This window comes from Phalacrocorax aristotelis, chromosome 15, assembly GCF_949628215.1.
Source record: "Phalacrocorax aristotelis chromosome 15, bGulAri2.1, whole genome shotgun sequence".
Lineage (NCBI taxonomy): Eukaryota > Metazoa > Chordata > Aves > Suliformes > Phalacrocoracidae > Phalacrocorax > Phalacrocorax aristotelis.
The window spans coordinates 223,135-248,377 of record NC_134290.1 but is presented as its reverse complement, the minus strand read 5'-3'; the positions used below and the strand labels follow the sequence as shown (position 1 = coordinate 248,377).

General features: G+C 43.3%; 1 protein-coding gene across 2 annotated transcripts; it reads left to right on the top strand.

Moving 5' to 3' along the window:
* The first annotated feature begins 1,061 nt into the window (after positions 1-1,061).
* LOC142064801 (protein ELYS-like) lies at positions 1,062-24,575 on the top strand. 2 transcript variants are annotated; one of them, XR_012663209.1, is made up of 10 exons: positions 1,062-1,232; positions 1,598-1,664; positions 2,355-2,408; positions 19,061-19,184; positions 19,310-19,366; positions 20,577-20,723; positions 21,475-21,594; positions 21,833-21,977; positions 23,332-23,479; positions 23,566-24,575. XR_012663209.1 is itself a non-coding variant. In XM_075110240.1 (10 exons), exons 1-7 carry the CDS (start codon positions 1,144-1,146, stop codon positions 21,875-21,877), a joined length of 579 nt encoding a protein of 192 aa, XP_074966341.1. In that variant the 5' UTR covers positions 1,068-1,143; the 3' UTR covers positions 21,878-21,977; positions 22,072-22,185; positions 23,332-23,479; positions 23,566-24,575. The 2 variants fall into 2 exon arrangements, 1 of the variants encoding a protein (XP_074966341.1); XM_075110240.1 differs by lacking the exon at positions 19,061-19,184 and adding an exon at positions 22,072-22,185 and having other exon boundaries at positions 1,068-1,232.
* Positions 24,576-25,243: the final 668 nt, after the last annotated feature.

The following is a 25,243-nucleotide window of genomic DNA, read 5'->3' as shown; positions in this document are numbered from 1 at the left end:
CCCCGCCCCCTGGACACGGCCCGGGGGGCGGTGCCAGCAGCCCCCCTTAGTGACTGGCCCTGCTCCCTGGCGAAGACAGGGGGAGCAGTGCTTAGCTCCCTCCCCTTTGTAACAGGCCCCGCCCCCTGGCAACGGCCCGGGGGGCGGTGCCGGCTCTCTCCCCTTAGCGACAGGCCCCGCCCCCCAGCAACAGCCCGAGCCTGTTTGCTCCGCTCGGGGGGCTCGGTTTGGGTGTTTTCTCTCCCCCCTCCCTCCCGTGCCGGGAACTCCAGGCGGCTCTCGTACGGCTCCCGGGGCCTTCACCCCCCGGGGGGCTCGGCCCGCCCCTTTCGCGGGGCGCTGTGGGAAGGGCGGGGGCGGGGCCCGGGGGTGGAAGAGCCCCAGCCGGGGCTCGGGCAGCTCTTGCTGCCCCTGGGCTCCTTTGGCGTCGGTGCTCCCGTGTTCCCTCGGGCGGTCGCAGCTCCCCGGGCAGGCGTGCTCTGGCGTTTAGAGAAGCGGAGGCGTTGCCTGAGGTAAGGATTCCAGAGCTTGGCACTCTTTGGCAGCATCTGTACTAGAAAGGTCCCTTGTGGCCTGCTTTGCTTTTTTTCTCACGGGGTGTTGTTTTGGGCGCTGAGGGGGCGGTGAGACGGTTTAATGTTATGGTGTTCTCTTTGGGCTTTGTTTTTTGTTTTGCTGGGTTTTTTTCCTTGTAAGTGCATTTTATTTTGGTGGAATTCCTGTCTTTACTGAAGCTGGAGCCTTGGGGTTTTTCACTAGTTGTGCTGTTTACTGTTTCAGTTATTTAGCTGGTCTCTCAATAGGCCTGCTAGTGAGATGCTGTGGTTGGGGTTAGGGTATGTTGCCTCCGTCTGGGTATGGAGCTTTAGTGTTTCTCAGGAGAGTAGGTGGGATGTCGGGCGCAGGGGTCACCTTGTCTCTCTGGTTCTCTAGGCGCCGTAGATGGCGGCGGCCACGACATCCAGCCTCATTAGAGCGTGGGCGAGCGGAAGTTCATGGCGCTTCTGAGGAGGCTGTCGTTGCGGAAGAGGTCAGCGTTGAGTGGTGCGATGCTGAGTGATGGCACTGCGTGTTTGGAGATGATGAAGAGGAGCTGTGTGACTGCAGCACCATCCTACGTAGCCCGTGTGGCTTTTTTAAAGGATGGCTTTTGAGCCCCCGGATTTTGGAAGGGAAGCTGAGGGGCTGATGCTGTCTTTGTGCAAGTGGCCAGTCGGCTGCGGGAAGCACAGGTGGGGCAGGCAGGGGTTGCAAAATCAGACTGATCAGAGATTGGAGGCATTAGGGCCAAGAGAGGGTATGGGGTCCTCTCTGCAAAACGTGTCTGCTGGGCAGGGTGGTCTCAGGCTTAGTCTGTGTTACCGTGTGGTTTTGTAGTTTGTCATCTGTGTCCCATACCATACCTTACTTGGGTCTCGATGTCTCTATCGTTCGATCTGTCCGTTGGGCACATCAGTAGCAATATTTGAGGGTCTCACGAGCCTTGGCTCATCAGCATAACGCTGAGAGCTTCCTTGCCCACGTTATTTATGTAATGCACAGATCTGTCTTGTGTGTCTCTAATATCAGAAGTTTACAGATGGTCATTTTTCTGCAGTGGTGATTACGGCAGCCTCAGCATTGCTGCAGAAGAGCAGTCTGATTACCTGGAGCCCTTTTCTGGGGTATGTTCCCTGCATCTTAATGTTCTTAGATCTTTAAGCCTGGCTTGTTGTGCATCCATCTGTCTTCCCAGTTTTGGAGTTGCTCTTTACTCACAGGCAATTATGTGCAACTTCTCTGTGGATGCTGTAGATTCTTCTTCGTGGCCCCATCGATCTTCTCGCGTGATGGCATCTCCAGGGGTCAGTCTTCTTGCTGAGAGTTTTCTTAGGTCCCTGGGTCACATGATTTGTAGTTTGCTTGCAGCATTGGTCTGGGCACATCTGTGTCAGAGGTGCTCCAGGTGGGGGTGTAGTGATGCTAGAGTTAGGGAAAGAGTAGCTATAAGAGCATATGGTTAATGTTAATATGCATAGACTGTTTCGGCAAAGCCTGTACAACCCTCGTTGGAGCGAGTAGCCATTGGCAGCGGGTGAGAACAGTGATTTCCGTAGTGTTTTGTGGGTGCTGAGGGGATGACCGTAGCTGTCTGGGAGAGGCAGCTAGAGTGCTAGCTGAGCAGAGTGCATCTCACAGCTGTTCAAGCTTGTATGTGCGAGGGCTTAATGTTTGATTGAATGGATTTCCTTTAACAGCAGGCTGTAGTTGGGCTGTAGGTGGTATTCCTACATGGGAATGAGTCCTGTGGAATGGTTAAGCTATTGCTGTGCATCCAGGTGACTTGTTCAGTAACACTGATTTTCCACGTGCAGATGGCTGAGTCGTGCAGGGCCACGGAGGAGAGTCCAGGGGAGCGCTGTAAGAAGGTGAGTCTGTGTGTAGTACTGGAGGGAAGATGTGACTGATGGCTATAGGGCTCCATTATGGGGTTTACTTTTTGTTTTTTTTTGACTTGAGGGCGCTAAGTGACAAGCCGAGTGTGATCTGGCCCCTGGAGGTGAGTCAGGCAAGGTGACTGGTGCTTGGTGGGCTGGAGTAGGTGTTATTTTTCAGGTTATTCAGGGTTTTTTCTCCTTTTCTTCATTTTCCCATCCCAATTTGGGGCCGATTCCCCCAAGTGGGGACTTTGCCCTATGGGGCTGCGTACACAGCCTGGGAGCTGCTGCCAGGGCACAAAAATACCCCAAACCCCCTGACTCTGGATCTGCAATGGGGGGTGAAAAACCCCAAACAGACAAAAAATCCAAACAAAACCCCAAACAATTCTGGTGGAAAGAAAACAATTTGGGGCTTCTGGGAAAGCCAACTCCAGCTGGATTTGTGCAGCTGGAATGGAAAAAAAAGGGGGAGGGATCAACAACCTAAAACCACCCACCAACCATTCTCATGCACAAAACCGAAAGCGAAAATTACCATTTTTTTTGTGGGAAAAAGCACAGAAAGCCCCCATAGAACCCAATATTTTGGAAAAGCAACCCCAATTATTAATTATGGAAAGAAGGGAGAAAAAAAAGAACAAAAACAAAACAAAGCCCTATCACAACCCTGATGGCACAGCCTGCAGCAATTCCTGGGGCTTATTCTGCAGGGTCGGGGAACCCAACATTGTTCCCCAGATTTGCTGTGCTGCTTCTCCTCCCTAGGGCATGGGGGCGGGGGGCAGTGGCATGGACAGTAGCAAGCACCAGATTTTTAAAGCAGTCGAGAGGAAAGGACTGAAATGCTTGAGACGCTTTGCTGTTTGGTGCAGAGGCAATGAACGGTGCTGCTTTGGCTGCAAGGGGGAAAGGGGCAGAGGAATAGAAGCTCTGTGCACGCAGCCAAGTTACTGTCTCCGGATGGTATTAGTCGAGAAGAGTAATTCAGATAATGCTGCTGCCCAGCGACCAGAATTGGGTACTGAGCCCGGGAGCCGCGCACGCGCGGTGGCGTCCCTGTGATCCCCATTGCTCTCTCCGCAGGTAACAGCCCTGCGATGCTGCGGTGCCTGCGAGGTGATGCCGCCGTGCTCGTTGCTGCTTCCCAGTAAGGAAAGGCCGCTGCCCCCCCGCACACGAGCTGTCGGCCGGTGCTTGGCATGCATGCCGTGGGACTGCAGCGCCTGTGCCCCCAGGCACGCGCCGGGTGCTCTGTGGTGAGCTGTGTCACAGAGAGAAGGCGTGTGGAGGTGGTTATTTCTTGCATGCGCAATGGTCATTCTGTGTCTCTTGGTATCCTATGTAGGCGCCCCAAGCAACAACAAGAGTGGTGGCCGATTCTGGAGTTGTTGTGGAGTATGGAGAGGAATGCTGTGGTGTGCGTGAGGTGGGGAATGTTGTGGGAAGTGGCTGCAATGTGATGCTGACTGACAGCGCTCTTCAGCCTTGATTTAGGTTGTGTATGGGTTGTTTCTTTTTTATCTGGCTGATGAAGAGGCACCTAGCAACTGCAGGATTTGTTTGGTGGACTGACTGTGCGTATTCTTGTCAAGGATGGATTGAGACTCCTGGCCCCCTGACAGCTAAGTTGAGACAGGGGTGCTGGGTGAGGGGTCGGGGTAGGGTGGGGACAAGGTTGGCCATGGCAGGAAGGAGTTTTAAAGGTAGCCTAGGGGTGAGGGCTGTCCAGGAACCGGTCCCCATTAGGCAGGTAAAGGGAGCGAGTTCATCTTTGGTGTGATGCTAGTTTGTGCCGGGCAGGGCGGCTCTAGGCTGTGTGTGTTGTTGTGTAGTTTGTGTAGTCTGTGTTCAGTATCTTAGACCTTTCTCAGGTCACGATGTTCTCTTTGCTCTCAGGAGCACAGCACTATCCCTAGGGGCTGGCGAGGTTCTAATTGTGGGGGTGGTGCCCATTGCGTGCTTCTTTCTTTGTGTTACAGTTTAAAGTGTGGATCGCTCTGGTGTTTTAGGAGTTTCTGGGCAGTTGTCATCTGTGGTGTTGTTCCCAGATGCGTGAACAGCTCTGCTCTGTCGCTGTCCGTTTTCAGGGAGTGTCATTTCTTCCCTGCATCCTTAAATTCTTAGGTCTTGTAGCCAGGCTTCTTGTGCCTCCTCCCTCTCAGTTTTGAGAGGAACTTCTTGTCACGGCCCCTGACGCTCTTCTAATCTTTTTGGATTGCGTTAGGGCCTCCTTGTGTCACTGTCAGGGTTCTGGAGGTCTTGTTGCTGGACGAGCTCTTCCATCCAGTTGTCTCTCTGTTTGCCGAGAGTGTTCTCTCGTCTCGGAGGCGTGCAGTTTGTAGTGTTTCTCATAGCGTTGGTGTGTGCGTTTGTGAGTTTGGCTCGGAGCCGCCTTGCTGGCCGTGTAGAGTTGGGTAGGTGGCACAGCGATGAGAGGTTTGGGTTCATCTGTTGCTATGCCAAGGCTGTTGGGGGAAAGGTTGTACCGTCATCTCGGATTGAGTGGCCCTCCTCAGCGGGCGAGGACCGTAATCACCGTGACGTTTTGTGGGCTCGGAGGCCGTGACCGTAGCTATCTGGGAGAGGCAGCTAGAGTTCAGCTGAGCAGGTTACATCTGCAGGGTGTTCAAGCTTGTACATGCGTAGGGCTTCATGTTTGATGTCATATGTTTGTTTTAATGGCAGGTTGTAGTTGGTCTTTAGGTAGTATTCCTATGTTGGAGTAGGAATACTGGAATGGTGAAGGTATTGCTGTGCAACCAGGTGACTTGTTTGGTATTGTTTTTGGAGATGCTGAGGCATAAGTTGTGCAGGGCAATGGAGGGGAACTGAGGGGACTGATGTAAGTGGGTGAGTTGGTGCGTGGTGTATATAGAGGGAAGATGTGCCTGATGGCTCTATGACTCCATTGCTCCTTTCATTTGTGTTTTGTTTTTGGGTTTGAAGTAGCATAGCAATGAGCAAAGCGTGATCGGGGCACCGGAGGCAAGTCGAGCAAGGCAAGTGGTCATTGGTGGGCTGAAGTAGCAGCTCTTTCTGAGGTGTTGTGTTGCTGGTGAAGTTATAAGCAACGTGTGTCGTTTGGGTGTTACAGATGGTGGGCAAGCTGAACATGGCAACTGGAAGTGACGTAGGCCGGGTGGGAGGCGGTTGAGGTAAAGGAGTGCGAGACGGGGATCGGTGTGGGCAGGCTGTGGCATCGGGCAGCATCTCAGGAGGTGCCTTTTCGCTTGGCTTTTTGCAGGTGCCGCTGGCAGGCTCGGAGTGGTGCGGCCACATGCCTATGAGAGGTGTGAGAAGGTGGGGCAGCGGCCAGCATCTGAGATCAGAGAATGCTGTGGTCCATCGTTGAGCTCTTCATTTTTGTAGGTAACACGTGGGCCGTCTTTGGAACGGCGTATGAGCATTTGAAGTGAGCTGGATAGTAATGAAGAAGTCACGGGGCGGTGATTTCTCATGAGCGTAACGGTAGTTTACTGTGTGTTGATACATTTGGTGCCACAAGTGATGACAGAAGCGGTGTGTGATGTTGGAATCTGTGCAGAGCAGGTGAGCGCTGCATGTTCCTTTTGATGAGGGTGATGTTCTGGAAGAGACGTGTGTTGACTGGTGTGATACTTATTGCTGGCCCTGTGGGTTTTTTTTTAAGATGATGAAGAGGCACCTGGCAACTGCAAGAATACCCTGGTTAGCTGATGTGTTTTTTGTTGTGAAAGGATTCATAATCTGACCCATCTGAAAGCCCCACAGTATGACTTTGGTTAGAAAGAGATTTTGAAAAAATGAGATATTTCTTATTCAGTGAGGTTGCATTCTATGAACTTGCCATCAGAGTGCATCTTAGAGGTGATGTCTTTGTCAGTAGAATTCATCAGCACAAGACTTGCAAATGATTGATTTTTTTTTTTTAATCAATCTTCCTTGTGGAGATCCAAGTACAGCACGTATTCCAAATGTTGATGGCATTGGTAGTGTTTGCGTTCTCAGTTGTAACAGTTGAGATATCATAAAATACTGTTCCTTTGCATGCTTCGGTATAGCCAAACGCATTAGCATACCTGCCAGTCCTTTTTGGTAGCCTTATGTATTGCAACACTGGGGATTTGATTTAGTTGGGTTTTTTTTTCCCCCCCAAAATAAAACCATACCGGGTATCTCCTCGCTCACTGATTTTTTTTCTATCATAAATGAAACCTTAAAAAAAGCTAAAAGCTAACATTGTCTGATTTAAAAAATGACTTGCGTTGTTTCAGCTGCAACTGCCAAGCAGATGTAGAGTACGATATATTAGGTGTATTTAAGCAGTTAGGTATTTGTTGTAAATATTTAATGAGAGGTGAGTGAATGTTTTGGGGGGCTTTTTTCCCCCTGATATTTTGAGGGAATGTGCAGGGATGAACGTCACGGACATTCATGGGATATCCCATTGGTCAGTTTGGGTCAGCTGTCCTGGCTGTGTCTTTCCCTTATCATTTATACCTAAACAAGGAGTAGTTCTGTAGCAATCATGCTCTTTCAGTCTGAAGTGATCCTCCTGCAACAGCTTGTGCAGCTTTATAAACTGCTTCACATTCTTCCCTAAACTTACTAGTTATGGCCACATAAATATTTTGAAGACTTTCAGAAGTTTATTCTGTAACAATTCTATTTCAGAAGTAAACTCAAGGTGCACTTCAAAGGGACACACAAGATATTAATTAGAACTTGTGACATATTACCATGAAATCACAATGATAAAATTTGACTCTGTCCATCAGCAGTTCTCAACCATCTACATAGACAAGATTTCTTTTATTTTTTTTTTTTTCAAATCGAGGTTTCACATGATTTCAATCCCTGAAACAAAAGCTGCCTTATGGCATGCATAGTATAGACATCACCAGTGCTATGTGGAAGAGCTCTATCTCCTCTCCTCCTCCCTTCCAGAAGGCTATCAATATAAAACCCATTTATCTTTGTATTTTATATTTACCCTTTGCTGCATAGTCAGCTGTGTATATTTAAAGTAATTCTTTGCTCAAAACCTCAGAGTAGTCTAGGAGTAAAAAACCTGCTAACTCACCACCAACAGAAGATTAAGAAAGAAGTGGGATTTAGTTTCTATCAAAAACAAAAGCATGCCTCACTTCTGGGTGTTTTATTATTTTGCCAAAGACATGTAAATAGAGTTATTCTAGTATTCTGGTCTAGTATTAGATCACAGCCAGAAATACCAGCTTTAAGGAAAAGCCCTAATTTCATACCTATTTGAACAGCCAGTAGCTTTAAGCACCCAAATAATTTTAATCCATTTAATGAATGTTCTGCAGTTCTAGGAAGGTGAGTTATGCCTTGCTGTTCACATACAAAAAGACAGTCTAAGAGATGTAAACTATTTATCGAATATTTGCCACCAATATTGTTAAATGCATAATCTCATACTAGCTACTACGAAGAAATTTAACTCTATCCCAGCTGAACCCAGGACAGTATCCACCCCTTATTCCATACCATTTACATCATGCTCAGGTTCCACACTATCCAATACAACCTCATTAACTTCCACCCCCCTTCCTTCCCATCCTTTGATAAAATACACTGATATCGTTTAGTCCACGGCTTTGGTCTCCATCTGTTCTTGTGGCCACTCAGGACAGGAAAGGTGGTGTGTTGCGTGGAGTTACTGGGCACCAAAGCCAGCTCAGGTTGGGTCGCTGCTGCACTTGCACTGCTCCTTGAAAGGCTTGTCCTCCATTGGTTCAGGTGGTTCCTGCTGTAGTAATTCCTATAACATGCAACTCAAATCACAGGTTACGATGACTTAAAGGTATATTCATCACAATCTCCACCCCTGGTCCCTTTGGGCCAGGTTATAGGTTTTAACATTGCAATGAACTCCTCCCCTTGCCCGTGGCTGGCTGCAGTCCCTCCAGAAGCAAACCTGTTCCAACACGGCTTTGCCCATGGCTTTATAGTGTTTTACTATAGGTGGGGTATCATCGTTTTGGAATGGTAGCGACAAATGGTTCATCATGTATAATATTTTTGCTAATTGGTTGTGCTGGGTTTCTTGGCTATCTCCCCCTTTTTGTTTTTGGAGTAGTTGTTTGACTGTGCAGTGTGTTCATTTGTTGGAAAACACTTCTTCAAACTTGGAACTGCCATTTCCCCCTTTCTGGCTGTAGGTCTTTCCAAATCGGGATGTCATTTTGGCTCCTGTTTCATATTCTCGGCATGGGTGCTAATTCTAATGGGAGTTTAGCCTGTACATCAAGGCAAGACAAAACCTTTTTATGTTGAATGTTTAATTAAAGTTCTTTAAAGATTTTCACATGTGCTATAATGTGCTAATTATTTTCATACCTAACAACTTCACAACTTGGAGGGGACTAATAGAAGTTGTCGTTCCGACTAGAAAGGAAAAACCCTTAGACTGTGCACGGAAGTTTACAGAAAGCCTAGATTCATCTAGCTTCAAAATCAGGACACGGGGGGCAATATAATCATAATTAATTTATAGAGAGCTTTTTGCATTTCATCAGTGCAACACTCATTATAGGTTCTCCAAACCATCAGTTATGTCTTATTTCCATCTAATAAACAAGCTGTGTTCGGGGCTTTATGGTTTCAGCCTACGTCAATGACTTGCGAACACTATATTTTGTGGTGGGCACCTTTAATTTTTTAATTTTTTCTTGCAGCATGTTGTATCCCAGGAAGTGTCACACACCAGAGTTCTTAGCAGTGGGGTGTGCATGCTCACTGACTGTTGCGGCAACCAGTGATAAAAATAAAATGACAGTGAAAGTAAGTATGTAGGACTGAATGACATCCGGAGGGTATTTGAAGAGGGACAGCTCGGTGGTTCGGTAGAGGCTGAGCTGAGCGTCCTGTGTTGTTTCTGTGAAGCTGGAATGGCTGCCGCTAAGCATGCGGAAATCAGTCGGAGAAACAATTCATCTGACTTAGAGGCTAGCTTCTGCTATTGCCTCATTTTTGGGCTGCAAGAATGGTACAAGGTGTTTGAGGCTTTCTGGGGTCCACGATCCTCTCCTTGCTGCTTTCATCGAAAGGGCATTAAAGGGTCTCCAAGCATCTACTCAGATGTACATCTGCTACATGATCTGTGTCCAGATGTCCCCAAACCATGTTAGAAGAGGTGTTGTAGAGTATGTGTTGGTAGACTGGCTCTACGTAGTCCTCTATGTAGAAGAGAGACCTGGATGGTCTTTAGCAGTACATTACAAATTACAATGCACTTCGTGTAATTCGTGGGAAGCACTGCTATTTGGATAGCATTGTAGGCCAAAACACTCCGGCCAAACAGTTGCTAGGCTCGGAATCGAGACAAAGGTGACCTGCTAACAAAAGATCTGATACCTGCACCCACTCAGTGATAACATGAACTAGACCGAGGCATTTTGAAAACTGCCATGTGCGGGAGGAAATGCAAAGTGAGGATTAACTCACTTTGCAGATATGCAACTTCATCACGCAGGCTTGATAAAGCCTTTTACTGGATGAAACGAATTCCTTCTGCATAAATCCTAGAAGCCTTTCGGCAGTGGCTGATGAAGGTAGGAGAGCAGAGCAGAAAAGATGGCTCTGTCCTAACAGCATGGAAGGCTGCAGGAAACTATGCAAGAATTAGGACTGCCCTATGGCTACACATCAGATCTGATCAAATCTCATCCAACTGTAGCTTTGCTCATTGTTGTAGGTGGTAATGTACCAGATTCTGAAGCTACGGATTACAAAAATCACACAGTAGGTGACTGCGTCCCTCTGTTTTCACTTGGAAAGGCCATGATAAAATGGAATAACCATTTGCTCTCACTGTGGGTTCCCTTGCCCACCTCCCTCACGAAGCAAGGGGTAAGCAGTCAAAAGGACCTCCTCCTCGGTCAGCAGGCTCCGCCAATGAGCAGCCCCAGCACTACCTAATCAAACATTTGAGCACCATGGTCTCAGAATCTGTACAGACTGTGAAGGGCATTTGCTATGTTTGTTAAATTGTTTGTATCTACAGCTGGCAATTTTCAGCTGTGGATTTGCTCTAGAGAACTTGTCTGTCAGAGTGAAGTTACAGGAAATTTGCACGTTGACATCGGCAGGAACAGCACTGGTTCTAAAGCGGGAATAATAAGGATTATATATATTATTGTTATTTGACCAAGTGTTGTTAGACTGAATTCCCATGTGTCTGTTCCAATGGGAAGCCTTTTCGCCTCACCTGTAGTACCTCATCTGTTCCCCAGTTGAGGCTCCAATTATTTATTTTTAGCCCTTTTGGAATCTGTAGCTCATCTAAAAGCAAATATATCCTTTAATTTTGTTTCTGTGTGAGAGCAAATCTGGGAAGCTAAATGTTGACCAAATTTCTAACTGCCAAACTCATAACATTTTAAAACATTGACATAAGGGAAAGGAATAGGAAAGCATCAGGACATACCCCTTAACCATGCTAGAAAGCATTTGGGTTGCAGAAAACAGATCCAAACTCATCTCCTCACAGTGAATGGGCCTTATCTCTTCACGCAGGAAGGCTAGATACAAGAGACTTCTGAAAACTGCAAGATCTGTGGTAGCATGGAAGAAGTTGCTAAAGGGATGCTCGAGCTGATTAGAATTACTAAAATATCTTTTCGTATCTAGAAGTAGTTGCTGTGTAACTACGGCATCCACAAAACCATTTGTAAAACAAGGCCCTGTAGTCCACAAATTGAATGAGGCCCTGTGCTATGTTTTGATAAAATCTCCAGGCAGTCTGAACTCTGCTACACAGACAGTCTGCCCAGCCTTCACCATCTGATCCCATCTCACAGTCCCTAGGCTTCCACCTCTATATGGGACCACTGCCATCTCATTCCCTGGAAGACAAGTAGAAAGCAAAACACTCTTCTTTCCCCACCATGCCTGCCATTTCCGCTAACAAGGACAGTCCCTTCTTTTGAAGTTTGATTTACAGGTGCTATAGAGCCATTGTGCTGACTGCATGTCAGTCTCCAAGGAAACTAGTAGTATATATATTCCAGAAGCATCCGTAGATGAAAAGGGGTGTTATTAAAAGTGTTCTCAGCATAACCCCTGCTATGAGAAGGAGCAGAGTTCAAGGTCTTCTGTTGAATGGTTGAAGGATGCTGTGTTCAAATAGAATGCTCTTAAGGAAATAATAGCAGGTCAACCTGGGGATCTGGCTGTTGTACAGGTCTGAAAGAGTCAGAAATTGAAAAATAATCTATGTAAAGCTTTAGAAAGGCTTGATATTCTTTTATAATTCAGCCTAATTTTAGGTTGGCATCTCCTCTGTATACTTAAGTATTAGCACTTTCTGTAATACATTGCCTTTTTGTGGCTATTATGCTTCTCAGCCCAACCCGTATCAGCGTGCACAGCTCTATTTTGAAGTTGATGCTCAACTAGGTTTTTATATCGCTCTTTTAAAAGACTGAACAGAAGCACAAGGTAGCCAGGCTGCAGTCCTCCCTGCTCCCCGGCACCAAGCATCTGGGTGCCCCACAGCTGGGATGGGTGCTCTGCGCAGTTGTTGGAAAAGACATCCCATGAAAATGTGCGCTTCCCTGATCGTTAAAAACTGTCTGTGGCATTTTCAGAGTGTGTGCGCTGAGAGCAACGTCTTACTTGAATTTTAAATAAGGAAATTCCCTTTCTTCTCTAAATTCCCTGGTAAGTTCCCATCTGAATAAGATATGCTTTCCTTTTTGTCTTAAACCTGTAAGGATATTATTTATTCAATCCTAGTGGAAGCTTTATCCAGGAGGAGCCGAACTAACCCTATTCTGAAGTTTAAGTTACAAAAGCACTGGGGGAACATGTGAAATCAAAGGTGTTACATAATATATGAGCTTCTCGTTATGTTGCTGTAGTTCTGACTGCCAGAAACATAGCTGCTCAATACTGAAACTCATTTTCTCTTCTATGGCACAGTTCAGTATAACCAAACACAAATAAATGGAACAAAAGACTAAATCAAACAAAGCAAATAAAAAGAGCAAGAGAGCACTGCCAATAATGTGGAGTTTCATTCCCAGCTTGGATCCAAGTGGACCATGATAATTCCAAGCATTTTCACAAAACAGTTTAATTTCACTTTATGAAGGAGTTTCAGTTTCATAAAGCTCTCTGCCTGAGTGTGTATCTGAACAGACACTTACAGCTACAAGAAAACATTTGAAGACTCAAGAAGGAAGATTTAGGTGATCACAAAGCTCAAATCTGATCCTCAGTAAAGAAATGGAACTGGCTGGGAGAAGAAAAGGGATAAAGACGTTTTACAGGGGAAGAACAATTGAAGTACTTAAAACTATACTGCTTGCAATTCTTGTTTTATTTTTCTGTTTAAATCAGAAAAACAGCATGTGATGGTGTTCTCATTTGTCCCTGTTGTATCTTCACCTTTCGTACCTATGCATCCTCAGGATGCCCATAAACAACAACTGCAGTCATTGTAATGGACAGAGAAAATGAAGCGTAAAATTGGAATATAACATCATAGCCGATCTGTTATTTCCTACAGCAGTTCTATCAAATCCAGAAATGAAACGACTGTAAGCTTGGCAGCAAGTAACAGAAGAAGAGTTATACCTGTGTCGTAGTTCAGCCCCAGTCGGCAACTAAACACCACGCAGCCACTCGCTCACTCCCCCCACTGCTGTGGGATGGGAGAGAGAATCGGAAGAGCAAAAGAAAAAGGAAAAAAACTTGTGGGTTGAGATAAGAACAGTTTAATAATTAAAATAAGATAATAATTATAATAATAAGGGGAAAAAAAACCCAGAAACACAAACGACACAACCACTTGCCACCCGCCGACTGATGCTGCTGGTCCCCGAGCTGTGATTGTCTCTTCCCTCCCCCAGCCAGCCCCTCCCAGGTAACACACTGGGCATGACGTTACATGATATAGAAGATCCCTTTGGCCAGTTTGAATCTGCTCTCTTAGCTGTGCTCCTTCCCCTCCCAGCTGCTTGTGCTCCCAGCAGAGCCTGGGAAGCTGGAAAAGCCCTTGACTAGTACAAGCACTGCCCAGCAACAACCAAAACATCGGTCTGTTATCAGCATTGTTTTCATACAAAGCCCAAAGCCCAGCACTGCACCAGCTGCAGGGAAGAAAATTAACTCTCTCCCAGCTAAAACCAGAAAAATATTCTTTTGCCAAATAACAATCATACATACACCCTGACCTGGCTTATATTTTCTCCTCAGAACTGGCAGTAGGATGAAATAGTATTAACAAGACAGCCTTGCTAGTACTTGCTCCTAAATCGCCTACCTTGTGGGACATCAACTGCAGCTATCATTGCATTACTCTCTCATTATGAAATATGATTTAACACAGCATTGTGCAACATGAGAATGTTTTCAAATCCTTATGCTACCCTTCTGCATTTCTTATTGAATTTGCCCTGCGTTTCCCCTATCAGTAGACCTTTGTTATTTGATGCTAAAACATTTTAGGTAAACACAGGTATATTTCCCTATTAATTTCCACATCCCATGTGAAAACCAGATTAAATTTACAAGACTCTACCAAATGTTAACACTTCATGTGACAGGATATGCCCAAAAGCATGTATCCAAAGCGGACAGCAGAAACACTCTGCCAGAGACATAATAGCAGAAAGAAAATGGAAACCCTTTTTAGCACGATTTGCAGTATCTTTTCTCCTTTCCTTGAAAAACATTTTGCAACAGAGGAGACAGCTGATGAGAGTTTGATGTTCAGATACATAAGAGCATCAATGTATAGTATTTTCCTTGATAGAAACCACAGGTCTATTTTAGCACAGAAAACACAGAGTACCCCACGTGCTTGCTTAGAATCATGGCCTGGTAGGGAAAGCACAGAAGATTGGGTGTTTGTAAGGGCCTACCTAGTAGAATAGCAAATACTTTCATAGAATTTGCATATTCCTCCTCTATCCAAAAGGTGATCAAGCCATCACATATCAAAGGAATAAAAGAGCAATGTGCAAATTTACCAAACTCAAAATCTCAGGTCTGTAGTGAGGGAGACAAACAGGGAGCAGAAGGCAATTTTCACCACCTGGCAAGGATGCAGATTTAGATCAATATCAGAAAAACTCCTTGTAATAGGATGAAGAAATAAAGTGGTATTATTAGCTGTATGCTTGGTATAAGGCACTTGCCAAAGCAAACAATACAAGCGACCTACAGAACCCAACAATAGTTAATTTTCAAAGAAACCACAAAAAGCCTATATCAAATTATCCCTTTTAAGATTAACATTTTAAAATGCTTGATGGTTTTATGTGGAGAAGCGCATGAGATGAGCGTTTTAAATTGTAGTCATGAAAATATAATGAGAACAGATTTTGTTTTCTGCTGTCGTGTTAGAAAACAGCCTGTGCAATACAATACTAGGGGGATAATTCCTGTTCCTTCAGGCATCTGACCATGCCATATCTACCCGTCAGCCTGCCTTTCAAGTGCAAGAGAAAATCCTGTTTGCATTCAAATCTGAAAGACCTGAGAAGAACCCAAACCGCTTTGTAGGTGAGTTAACTTCTACTTAAGCCATTTAGTTAATAAGTTCAGCCCTTCTCCATGCACTTGGCAGTTAAAGGAAAATAAACATCTGTTGCAGTTCTGTTGTTAGTTCAAACAGCAAAGCATTAATGCTTGACCAGGTATTGACACAGCACTGATGCTGAAAACCTAACAAGAGACGCTCCGATCGGATAACTTAATCAAATGCTTAACAACACTCGTTAAGCTGCCAGTAAAGCAGGATATAACAACAAAATAGATTGGGTAATGTATCTTGATTAATCATACAATTTAAATTTTTTCATTGTTGAATTGAAGGAAGAAAACAGACTTCACAGCTACACCAGTAATTGTGCACAGCAGTCATAAAGCAGGGATTATAAGGTTACGGATAATTTGAGAATAATGTGAAATTACTTCAGGAGGTAGGCTAGGCTAGTTTTTTCTGGTTTGGATCAGGCTACTTAGAGAAGTGTCATACCGGATCCTGAGAATGGAGACATGCATATTACTAATATAAAATTCATTCTCTACTCACTAGAATAGAGGACAATGTTCATATGTTACCTGAATATTGAATATTTGTCTTCCTTTTTATATTAATTGTACAACATATCAAACAGTGGGTCTAATACTTAAACAAAAGGGAAATAAAACAATCCTAGGAAAAGTCATGTGTTTGGTATGAATATCTGCTGGGTTCTACAGAGATGCTTGGTTTTACTGACACTTCCCACCGCAGTTACTCAAAACTGACACATTAATTATTTAGGTTAAGAGTATCACCAGTTCAAATACATTTATTTTCCTTATTTTGTGTCTGTTTACATAAGTTACACATCCTGACCAAACCAATTTGCTCAGTAAGTGATAATACTGGCTTCCAGAAAACAGATGTTAACATGCGGACTGTCTTTCATTTAGTCCCAAGATTTTCAAAGGTTGGAAGAATGATCATAAGATCTTATTAATTTTTTGAAATTAGCTGTTTATTCTCAAAGAAATCAGAATTAAAATTATACCTTTGCCTGCTGCAAGTATTACTAAATGGAGCTCCTTCTCTTCAACCTGGTGAAAGGCAGACTAGGTGCACTGGGCAGCCCGTACAACTCAAGAACATGATTCCTGCCACACCAAGTCAAGTCTCATGCATTTAAGCAGGACCAGAAGCGCTCTTCCACTGGGAAATACACTCTCAGAAAACATTACTCCTTTCTCCTCCTTCTGGACCCGTCAAGCCCGTGTATGAAATAGCCTTTCTATTTCAGCACAAAATCACTCAATCTGAACAGAACAATTTCTGAGGACCAAATAAACATGTAACACAAATGAAGATCAAACCAAATCCACTGCTGCATTTCCTTTTGTTTCCAACCATTAACCTTCGCTCTTTCCAATTTAGCCTAAAGCGTCTTCCTTGGTGAGGCAAAAATGTCTGATCCTGCCAACTTCACTACGCCAAGTCAGTTGAAGATGAACGGCTTTTCATTTTTTTCCCCTATGAACAAATATTTCCCCTGTGATCAGCAAAGTTAGGTAACACTAGACTGTAAGAAGTGGCACAATATTCCCTACAGCTCAGAAAATACACCACATCCCACACTTGTGCTGTAATCGCTTGTCCATACCGGCAGGTATGACAGATCTGATTTCTGTGGCTGAGCAAAGGAAAGAAAGGCTGATATCATCAGCATATCATTTCCGTTTGTCAACAGAAACAGGATTGTGATTCACATCTTTGCAATGGGGAACTGATGTACTAACCATTTCAGAAGCTGAGATACTATTCATGAACACCTGAAAAGTAGATTTCACATAGGAATTTTTTCCCTCCTGTCTGCATTTCAGTAACTTGAAATGGGCTCCTTACGTGTATATTTTTGTACCTCTGTTGGAATTTCTTTTAAGCAAACATTTTAAAACATTTTGTTCATCTGTTGAAACCTACTATTTCCTGACAGAAAACATCATATGACAAAATACAACTCCTATTTGAGAAGGCACAGTAGTGAAATGTACAGTGTTACTATATCTTTGATATAAGATTAAAGCACAATGTTAAGATCTTTCAGATTAATACAAGCTTTAATTGAAATTAAAAGAGGAGAAACCTAAGCCTGTATAATGCGTTAGGATTCAAAAAGGTTGGTTCTTCTAGATCACCACTTATAAGTCATCTAAGGTAGACATGTCCCAGCTTCTACTTGTATTTCTATTTCAGTATTTTTTATAAAATTATTTCCACTTAATGTTTATTATTTATTTATCTTCACTCTTATTGCTTAAACATATTTTAACGCTCCCTTGTCACCTGCAAGAGAAGGACAGGAGAATAAAAGCTGTCACTACAAAAACTTCCGTGACCTGTCAATTTACAAACATCCACATCCTCAATTTTACACTTCATTACTGTTCCAGGTGCTGTTAATAGGTGCTTCTGATGGGTGCACAGCTATTGCATGGTTAGCTTTATTCCCTGACCTACATGTTTGCAACTGTGGCCCAACAAACTTCTAACACAGCCTAAGCACGAAAGAGCTTTTGTTCCCAGATCACAAGCACCAGTCATGACAAAAGGAGTCAGCTCTAATCCTGTCCAAGGAATCAGAGCGTTACAACAAATTTTCTGTACGGACCTGCAGCACCTTCCCCACTTGTGCAGAGAGTGGAGATTTTGCTTTTCTCTCCTTAGAATGAAATAAAATGGAGTGGTGGTTGAGACAGCCGCGTGCCACCTGGGAGACTGGGGTTAACCTGGGACATAGGAGAGCTCCAAGGGTATCAGTGGGTTGTGGGCATGGTGCTCGTTGGGGACTCGGGGGAATGGCAAAAGTCACAGCGCGCGGGTCTCCCACGCACCGGGTGGGCACCTCAGCTCCTCCCTACGGGCTGGCTACGCTTCTTTCCCCTCTGTGGACTTTACTATGCTGCCAGACATTTAAGAGCTAAGCGATGCAGTAAATCTTCATGCCAGTGGTGTGCTTCCCTAGTTACAAGAAGCTCCAAAAATCTATCCAGAAATTAAATAAATTCAGCTAGAAATATACTAAACTTTGGATGACGTGATTTATCCATTTTATTGGTATCAAAACCCAATACGCTGCATTTTGTTTAATAGCAAGGTATTTGATGTTGGTTTGCATTTGCAGTATGTTATTAAGTCTAACTGAATAATTAGATTTTTTTTTGGCAAATAAAGAAACTGAGGCAAAGGGTTTACCCATCCAAGATTCACATAAGGACTGTGAAAGGGTTATTAACACAGCTCTTACATACCAAGGTGTTGTCATTCCTGCAGATTTTCACCTCACAAAGCATACTCCTGTATAAGAATTGTATTTGAGATACCATCCATGTGATTGTTTCCTCTCTAGCAACAAATATAACATACCCTTTCTGCATCATGCATGAAGTACACCTGTCATTTTATTCAAATTAGCACATCATCATAATCCAAATTGGATCAATCTGAGCCATCTGTCACTAAAATTTAGGGGTATATTATCAACATCATGTGTAAGGAGTTATGCATGCAAATTCCTGCACATCAAAATGATTCAATACCCAGAAGAATATTAAGATATTAAGAATTATGGCCAATGTGGCACTCTTGTGTACGTACTGTTCCACGCTTCCCAGGCATTTTGCTTGATGCCTGAGAAGTAGGAAAGAAGACACTTCACAGAGAAGCCAAGCAAATGAAAAAATCACAGGGTTTTTTTTTCCAGCATGGAACTGTAACTGCCATTCCCACACCCAAAACTTGCTAAATCAGGTAATTAATACAAAGGGTAATAATATTTGTAATAGCAGGTACAAAAACATCTGTTTTAGGAGATCAAATTCTTGCTGTAGGCTGGTCTCTTAAAACATGCAAAAATTACATCTGGCAACTGCCAAGCACAAGAACTCCTTTAGTAATTCATAATGATCTAATGAACACCTTTCATCTGACTCAAAAATTTATTTCAAGTCTACTTCAAGTCATGATCATGCCTTTGTATGTTTGTTACTTTCTTGGACTCGTGAGCACTTTGTTATGTTTTGTTTTGGCTGGAGGAAATCTGTGACACTGAGAGAATGGAATTAGTGTTTTCCTCTGTCCAAATCCTTGCTACATTTTGTTCCAGAGGAAAATGGGATTCTGACTGCCTGATGATCAATGGGATGGTCTCCCAGTTAGGAGACCAAGTTGAGGAGATGTGGCGGAGAGAGGAAGGAGGAACTGGGAAATATCCACCTCCTAGTTTACATGTGTGTTGTGTTCACTGAAGGCAGCAACAACCACCACAAACCCCAGCCCCAGCCCAGCCCTCCCCCAAAGCCAATGATTTCTCAGAGAGAGGAGTTTTTAAAAAACTTTTACCTTTCCATTTCAGGCACTGCTGGAGCTCTATTTGCTGGAAGGCGCTGAAGAAATCTACAAACATGCAATCGTATCGCTTGGAGTTATTTCTATGACACCTTCAGTATACGCGCATCAGTGTTCTGAAATGTTTGTCACCTATGTGTTCCATATATTTTCTAATTTATGCTTCAAACACAATACAAGTGAAAACATCTCATTTAGAATGATATCATAGAAGGAAGCATTGTTTTATTTGTACTGTGGATTGTTTAGGAATTTAAAAAATGTTTTGTTGCAAAGTCTTTTCTGATATGAGAAAACAGGTTTACTAAGCAATGTTAAAGGTAGAAAGCTCCCTTAGATTTTCTCAAAATGTAAACTGTTTTTCATTTTTGAAGCACCCATACCTGTAGCAAACGGGTGCTTTCTAGAGCGAGGCACTAAAATGTGCTGCTTCAGAGCAAGAGGATTTCTAACAGTGGTTTACCAGTACTTGATTTTGCTGAAATCATCCATTTTCCAGGACAGCTAAGAGGGCTTGCATTTGTTCTCTTAAAAGTGCAGGGACACAGAATAATAAACAGAGAGAAGAGAAAAGTCATTGGGCAGAAACTTAATTTTTAAGCTGCCGAAATACCCTGTGTTGCTTTGGTTGTTTGTTGCCTGACCCGGGAGGGAAGCCTAGAGAGCAGGGGGTTTAAAAGCTGTTGCACCCCGGAGCTCTCTGATTAGCATACATCCCCCAAAACCAGCTGTCAGAAAGAGAAGGTGACACTGCCGATGAGTGATCCAGACACTGGTTTAAATCCAGTTTTAATCATTCAGAGCTAAGCTGTGCTGTAAGGACACCCTAATTTCAATTGTTTTATATATGCTGGAAAGGAGGGAAAAACCAACTGTAGAATTTGTTTGCTTTAATAATGAAGCATTGGCTGTTCACATGTTTTGAATGTCCAGCTGGTTGTGCCACTGACTAAAGAGGGAGCCTGAGTTTCCAACGGAACTATTTAAATATCGAAAGGTAACCTTTCTGAATGCCTTAGAGAAATCAAAGAGTCTTTCTTTCAGGGTATTTATTCAGAATGCAATTCTGTTGTTAGGACCTGACTATCTTCAGGTTGCAACAGCATAAAATGGCAAGACTAATACATGAGTATTTTCTGCGCACTACCACTATTATATTCTTATTTCTCTTTATTATTTATTAATATTATATTAATAATAGTAATAATATTATTTCATGTGATAAATTGTTCGTCTTGAAAATTTATTAGCCTTAATTAGATGCTTGATATCAGACAATTTACTTGCTGCTAGACATCATGCATTCCTTTCCAAATAAAACAGAAACTTCAGTTGACTCCTTCACAGCTGCCTTTGCCATCCCTTGGAGCCTTGTTAAGCTTATTCAAGGTTTTTGGCTTCTAAACCACAAGGACTATGAAGTAAGTAGGTTCCAGTTTAGTTAGGCATACATTACATTACAACGCTTTGATCTATAAAATGACTTCAGAAAATTGGTGCTTAGCTAACAACAGGTGATAAAACATGGGAAGCTTTTTTTATAATACTGCTTCAGCAGCACCTTCAGCAGTATGTGATGATTTGAAATTTTGTTTTAATTACGTTGACAGGAAATGGATTAAGACAATCAAGAAGTCAGCGTTAATAATGCTTGACATGTGAATTGCCAAAGCCATCTGTTCAGGTTGTTTTCAGCAGAGCAGTCAAGCACTTTCTCAAAAGCAGTGGTTTGGGTACTTTAAATATTAAACTACCATCCTGGCAGCAAAATTTGAGACAGAAGACCGCAAAAGTGACTTTTCAATCTAATTCATGTTCCTTCGGATGCTAAAGGTTGTTCGTTGCCTGTCACAATGTCAATATAACCTGTTTGCCTGGGAGAATAACTTGTATTTATAAAAGGTGATGTTTGCATACAGAGATTTGGTTATCCTGGCCATGTGTGAATCACTCCTTTCAAAAGACTCCCTTTGTTCTGTATGGCTCACTGATTTTTTTTCTGCAGATACTTCAGAATTTATATTTACCTGTCCTGTATCAAATCCTTCATTAGTCATCATCTAAGTTTATTCAACAGACATTCACCCTTACTGAAGACACGTTTGAATAGTTTTTTTTTTTTTGTGTGTGTCTTCTATATATCTTAATAAACCTGATATCTAACTTCTGCAGAATTCCCTGGCCCTGCTCGTTGAACCAGCTGCAATCAAACCTGTGTCGTGGCAAGACATGCGAATTCTTCAGTCCCTCATGTGCCAAGGTGAGCATAGGCAAGCCCTCAGATACACACAGGTTATGAAGCTATCATTCTCAAGCTGTAGCGAAGTGCAGCTTTTCCTCACTGTGCTGTTGTTCAATGGTAAAGAAATATCTGCCACCATTTTGGTACTCAAATACTGTGAAAGGTGGAGAAAAAACACTAGAAATCACAATCCCCTAAATTTCCTTTAAACTTTGAATACAATATTTGTGGGGCTTCTTTTTGGTGATACTATTAATATGCCTTTATGTCTCAAAAAATTAATTACAGGTGCATGACGGAGGCTTGGGGTCTGCTGCAGCAACACACCACTAAGATAAACGTGGAAGAGCTATTAAAAGACATGTATGACATCTGTCGGGAGATGGGACTAGTGGAAGACTTCCTGAAGTTGCCTTTCACAGATGCCGAACAAGTAAGTGTGGGCAAGAAAAAAATCTTATTCCCCTCTTTGCCAAGAGAAGAAGCAGTATCATCATATATGTTTTAAAATGTGTTATTTCTCCTAGAAGTGTTTGGAGAAATTTTTACAGAATCATGAAATTCTTTTAGTCCAGCATCTGCAGCGTGCCAACTGTATGGCAGCAGTACAGCTGAACCAGGCGATGAACATTCATCTCATGGTAAGCGTAAAAGTTCTGCCAAGTATGCCAGTTTCTCTCAGGTGTTATTAACTGGTTTAACAGTACTCAATAAGAATCCTGCTTTCTTTATCACACCATTCTTTGAAATACTTGGAATAAGCCTCTATACCTTACGTTACAGCTGAACCTAAAAGTTGAACAAAAGATGTCACTACTCCAAAGCTACCCTTTGAAGTTGGAAATTCAATGTTACAGGCTGTTGTTGACTCCACTTCAAATAGTTTGTTTGTGTCTGAGGATTAAATAAGTGTCTTTCCTGTCAGCCACTCTTACCATTCAGTTATTCAGAGACGTATGTTATGTAGGGTTCGGATTATTGGAAGTTGTTTGGGTCACTGTGGAATGAAGAGTGTGTTGTATGTCACCTCTTGTATCTTGCACGCAGCTCTGGGTGCCAATCCACAGACAAAATTTGCATCATGGGTTGTTCTTTTTATTATTTCCTCAAGTTATAGCATGAGGTCTGCAATTCCACAACTTTCATTTTACCACTTTTAGGACAGAAATTCTTACCTAACTTCTGTATCTCAAAATAGCCAGGTCAAATTTTGTGTTATGTGAACTTCTGTTGTGGTTTTGTGATACATTTGCTGTTTTCCGGAACCATAGTTTTCCAGGGAAGCAAAGTTATGGGGTGGTTATGGAAGGTTAGGGCCTGCATTTGAAAGCTTTAATCCAGGGGGAAGGTGTGTGTAGGTAGCTTTCTCTTCCTCATTTTAATACTCGCTTCCTTTTGTCCAACGTAACCTGCCGTTGCCCTGGAGATTCAGTCACTTCGGGCAGTGGCATTTCAGGAAAAACGGGAAAGGCTGCTATTTGTCAGCCATTTGAAACTTGTGGGTGCTGACAAGTGTGTCAGAATGAGGTTCTGCAGAGTGCTGCCATGGTTTTAGCTTAAAGTTGTAGGTTCTGTTATTATTCTAGTCTTCAGTCCACTTGGCTAAAAACTCCGGGTGAAGCTGGTGTGTGCTGATGGGCAGAACTTGCTGCTGTTCTGTGCAGTGGGTGTATTTTACTGCACCTGTAGAGGAAATGTATTCACTAACTTGAAATAGCACTGAAAGTTCCTTGCAATGAACTCCTTGTAATTAGTTAACTTCTTGCTTTACGCTTTTCATTCATTAGAATGATTGTGATCCTCACTGGAGACAGAGAGCAGTTGCCAGAAATTCTCTATCAGGCCAACATGGCAAAACCCTTCCTAGAGGTCAGAGGCAGCTGGCTGTAGAGAGAGCCGAGCCTTACCATCTGCCTTCATCCGGACCAAAAGCAGGTAATTTTTAGGAGGGGAATATAATGCACAACTAACCATCACTTTCATTACACAAGGCTGATCGCTTTTCCCCTCTTGCTTTACAGATGCAAGACCAAAGCCATTCTCAACAGCAATAGAACAAGCTAATGCAGGAAACGTGCATCCAAGGGCACGTTTCAGCAGTTGTGTATTGGCCAAAATTAGAGAGTTATGGGTAGGAAATGAGCAGAAACCCAGCTGAGAGAGAGTTTTTCTGTTATGATAATGTTTTTTATGCAAAATACATATATTTATATTATGGTAAATGTGATTAGAGAATTTAAGATAGCTGAAACTAAAACAATGATTACCATCAAGCTATTGGTCTATGGATCTTGATAGACTTGATTGTGTGATCAAATAATAATCTCTTCCTACTTGCTGACATGTTTCTGCCTCTTTTACTTAAAAACAGGCAGAATGATAGAGAGCAGAAAAGAGGCCAGTAGTTGTCAGACGATTTTCCTACAGGTGGTAGGGCCAAATCAACCTCAATTCTGGTATATTTGGACTTGAGGGCAATTAATGTCAGTTACTGTCCTTCTCTGCTGTCCTTTTGTCATGACAGAAGACCAAGACCTTGGACAGATCGTACTACAAGGATATGCCCAGTGTGCAAATAAGTCCACAGATAACTAAGAAGTTTAATCCCCCATCAGAACTTCTCATGGAAGATTACTCTCAGGGTTGTCAGTGCAATCAGTTTATTTGCTGCAATTTCATCCCTTCCCATGTAAACAACCATAACTAGCTTCCGGTGGGGAAGAAACAAGCTCCAGGCAGAAGCCAATCCATAGTTTCTTGTGAGTTGTTAGGCAATGCTTGTAACCTCTCAGTCTAGGCCAATTGGCAAATACTATGAAATAATAGAATTTCACATAGTAAGACTGCATTTGCTTCTTATTTTGTTGGTACTTTTGTCTTCTGTGCAAAACTTCCAGGTTTCCATCGCAGGAATGCTGTTCTCACCAAAGCAGTCAAGATAATGAGTGCCTTTGAGATGCTCGGAGAGAAATGTTCTGCGATTCCTTTTGAATTACAGCTGTTCCTCAAATAAAAAGCGTTTTCCAATGCACTGTGCTGTGTGGGTGACCCATACGTGAGGTAGAGGGAAAAATGCAAGTGGCGGTTCCTGATGTGCCTGTTGGTTCAGGTCACTCACTCCTGGGCTGTGCATCACCCGGCGTGGTTCAAGAGCAGGCTTATTCCACAGCAGCCATTGGTGTGGTGTGCCTTGCTCTTGAACTTGGTTTAAACCCAGAGTAAACCATGAATTATTAGTGAAAGCCTGATTGCTGGTAGTTTGATACTACAATTGTAATGTTAGTAGACAGTGAAAGAAGGATGCAGGAAGTAGGTGTGTGACTTCTGTGAACACCGACCGCACAAGCGTGTATCACCCTAGGAATCCAGGGCACAGGAAAGCCTTTGCTTTTGATCTAGCCTATTCGTCTCACAGTAGCTTCCTAAAGGACGAGAACGGCATGCTCATCTCCGCAGGATCCAGCAGTTACACGGGCCAGGTAAGCTTTGAGTCAAAGAACCAACTGGAAGCAGCTGTCACTAATACGCAGCTGGAGGCTAGTCAGTTCCTTTATCTCCCGTTATTAACATTCATGTCAGTGTAATGCAAAAGACTGGCATTTATCACTTTCCTGGTCTGAAGCATTGGCTAGATTTTATCTACATTTCTGTCCTCCTGGAACTCAGTGTTACTTTCAAGTGTGCTTGCAAGTCTTGATT

Bases quoted from the DNA above. Each gene is read 5' to 3' on its own strand.
- LOC142064801 (XM_075110240.1), top strand. From the start codon at position 1,144: ATGGCTTTTGAGCCCCCGGATTTTGGAAGGGAAGCTGAGGGGCTGATG. The intron at 19,367-20,576 runs GTATCGCTTGGA...GCTTGATATCAG, and splicing joins AAATCTACAAACATGCAATC to ACAATTTACTTGCTGCTAGA. The intron at 21,595-21,832 runs GTTATGAAGCTA...AATTAATTACAG, and splicing joins AAGCCCTCAGATACACACAG to GTGCATGACGGAGGCTTGGG.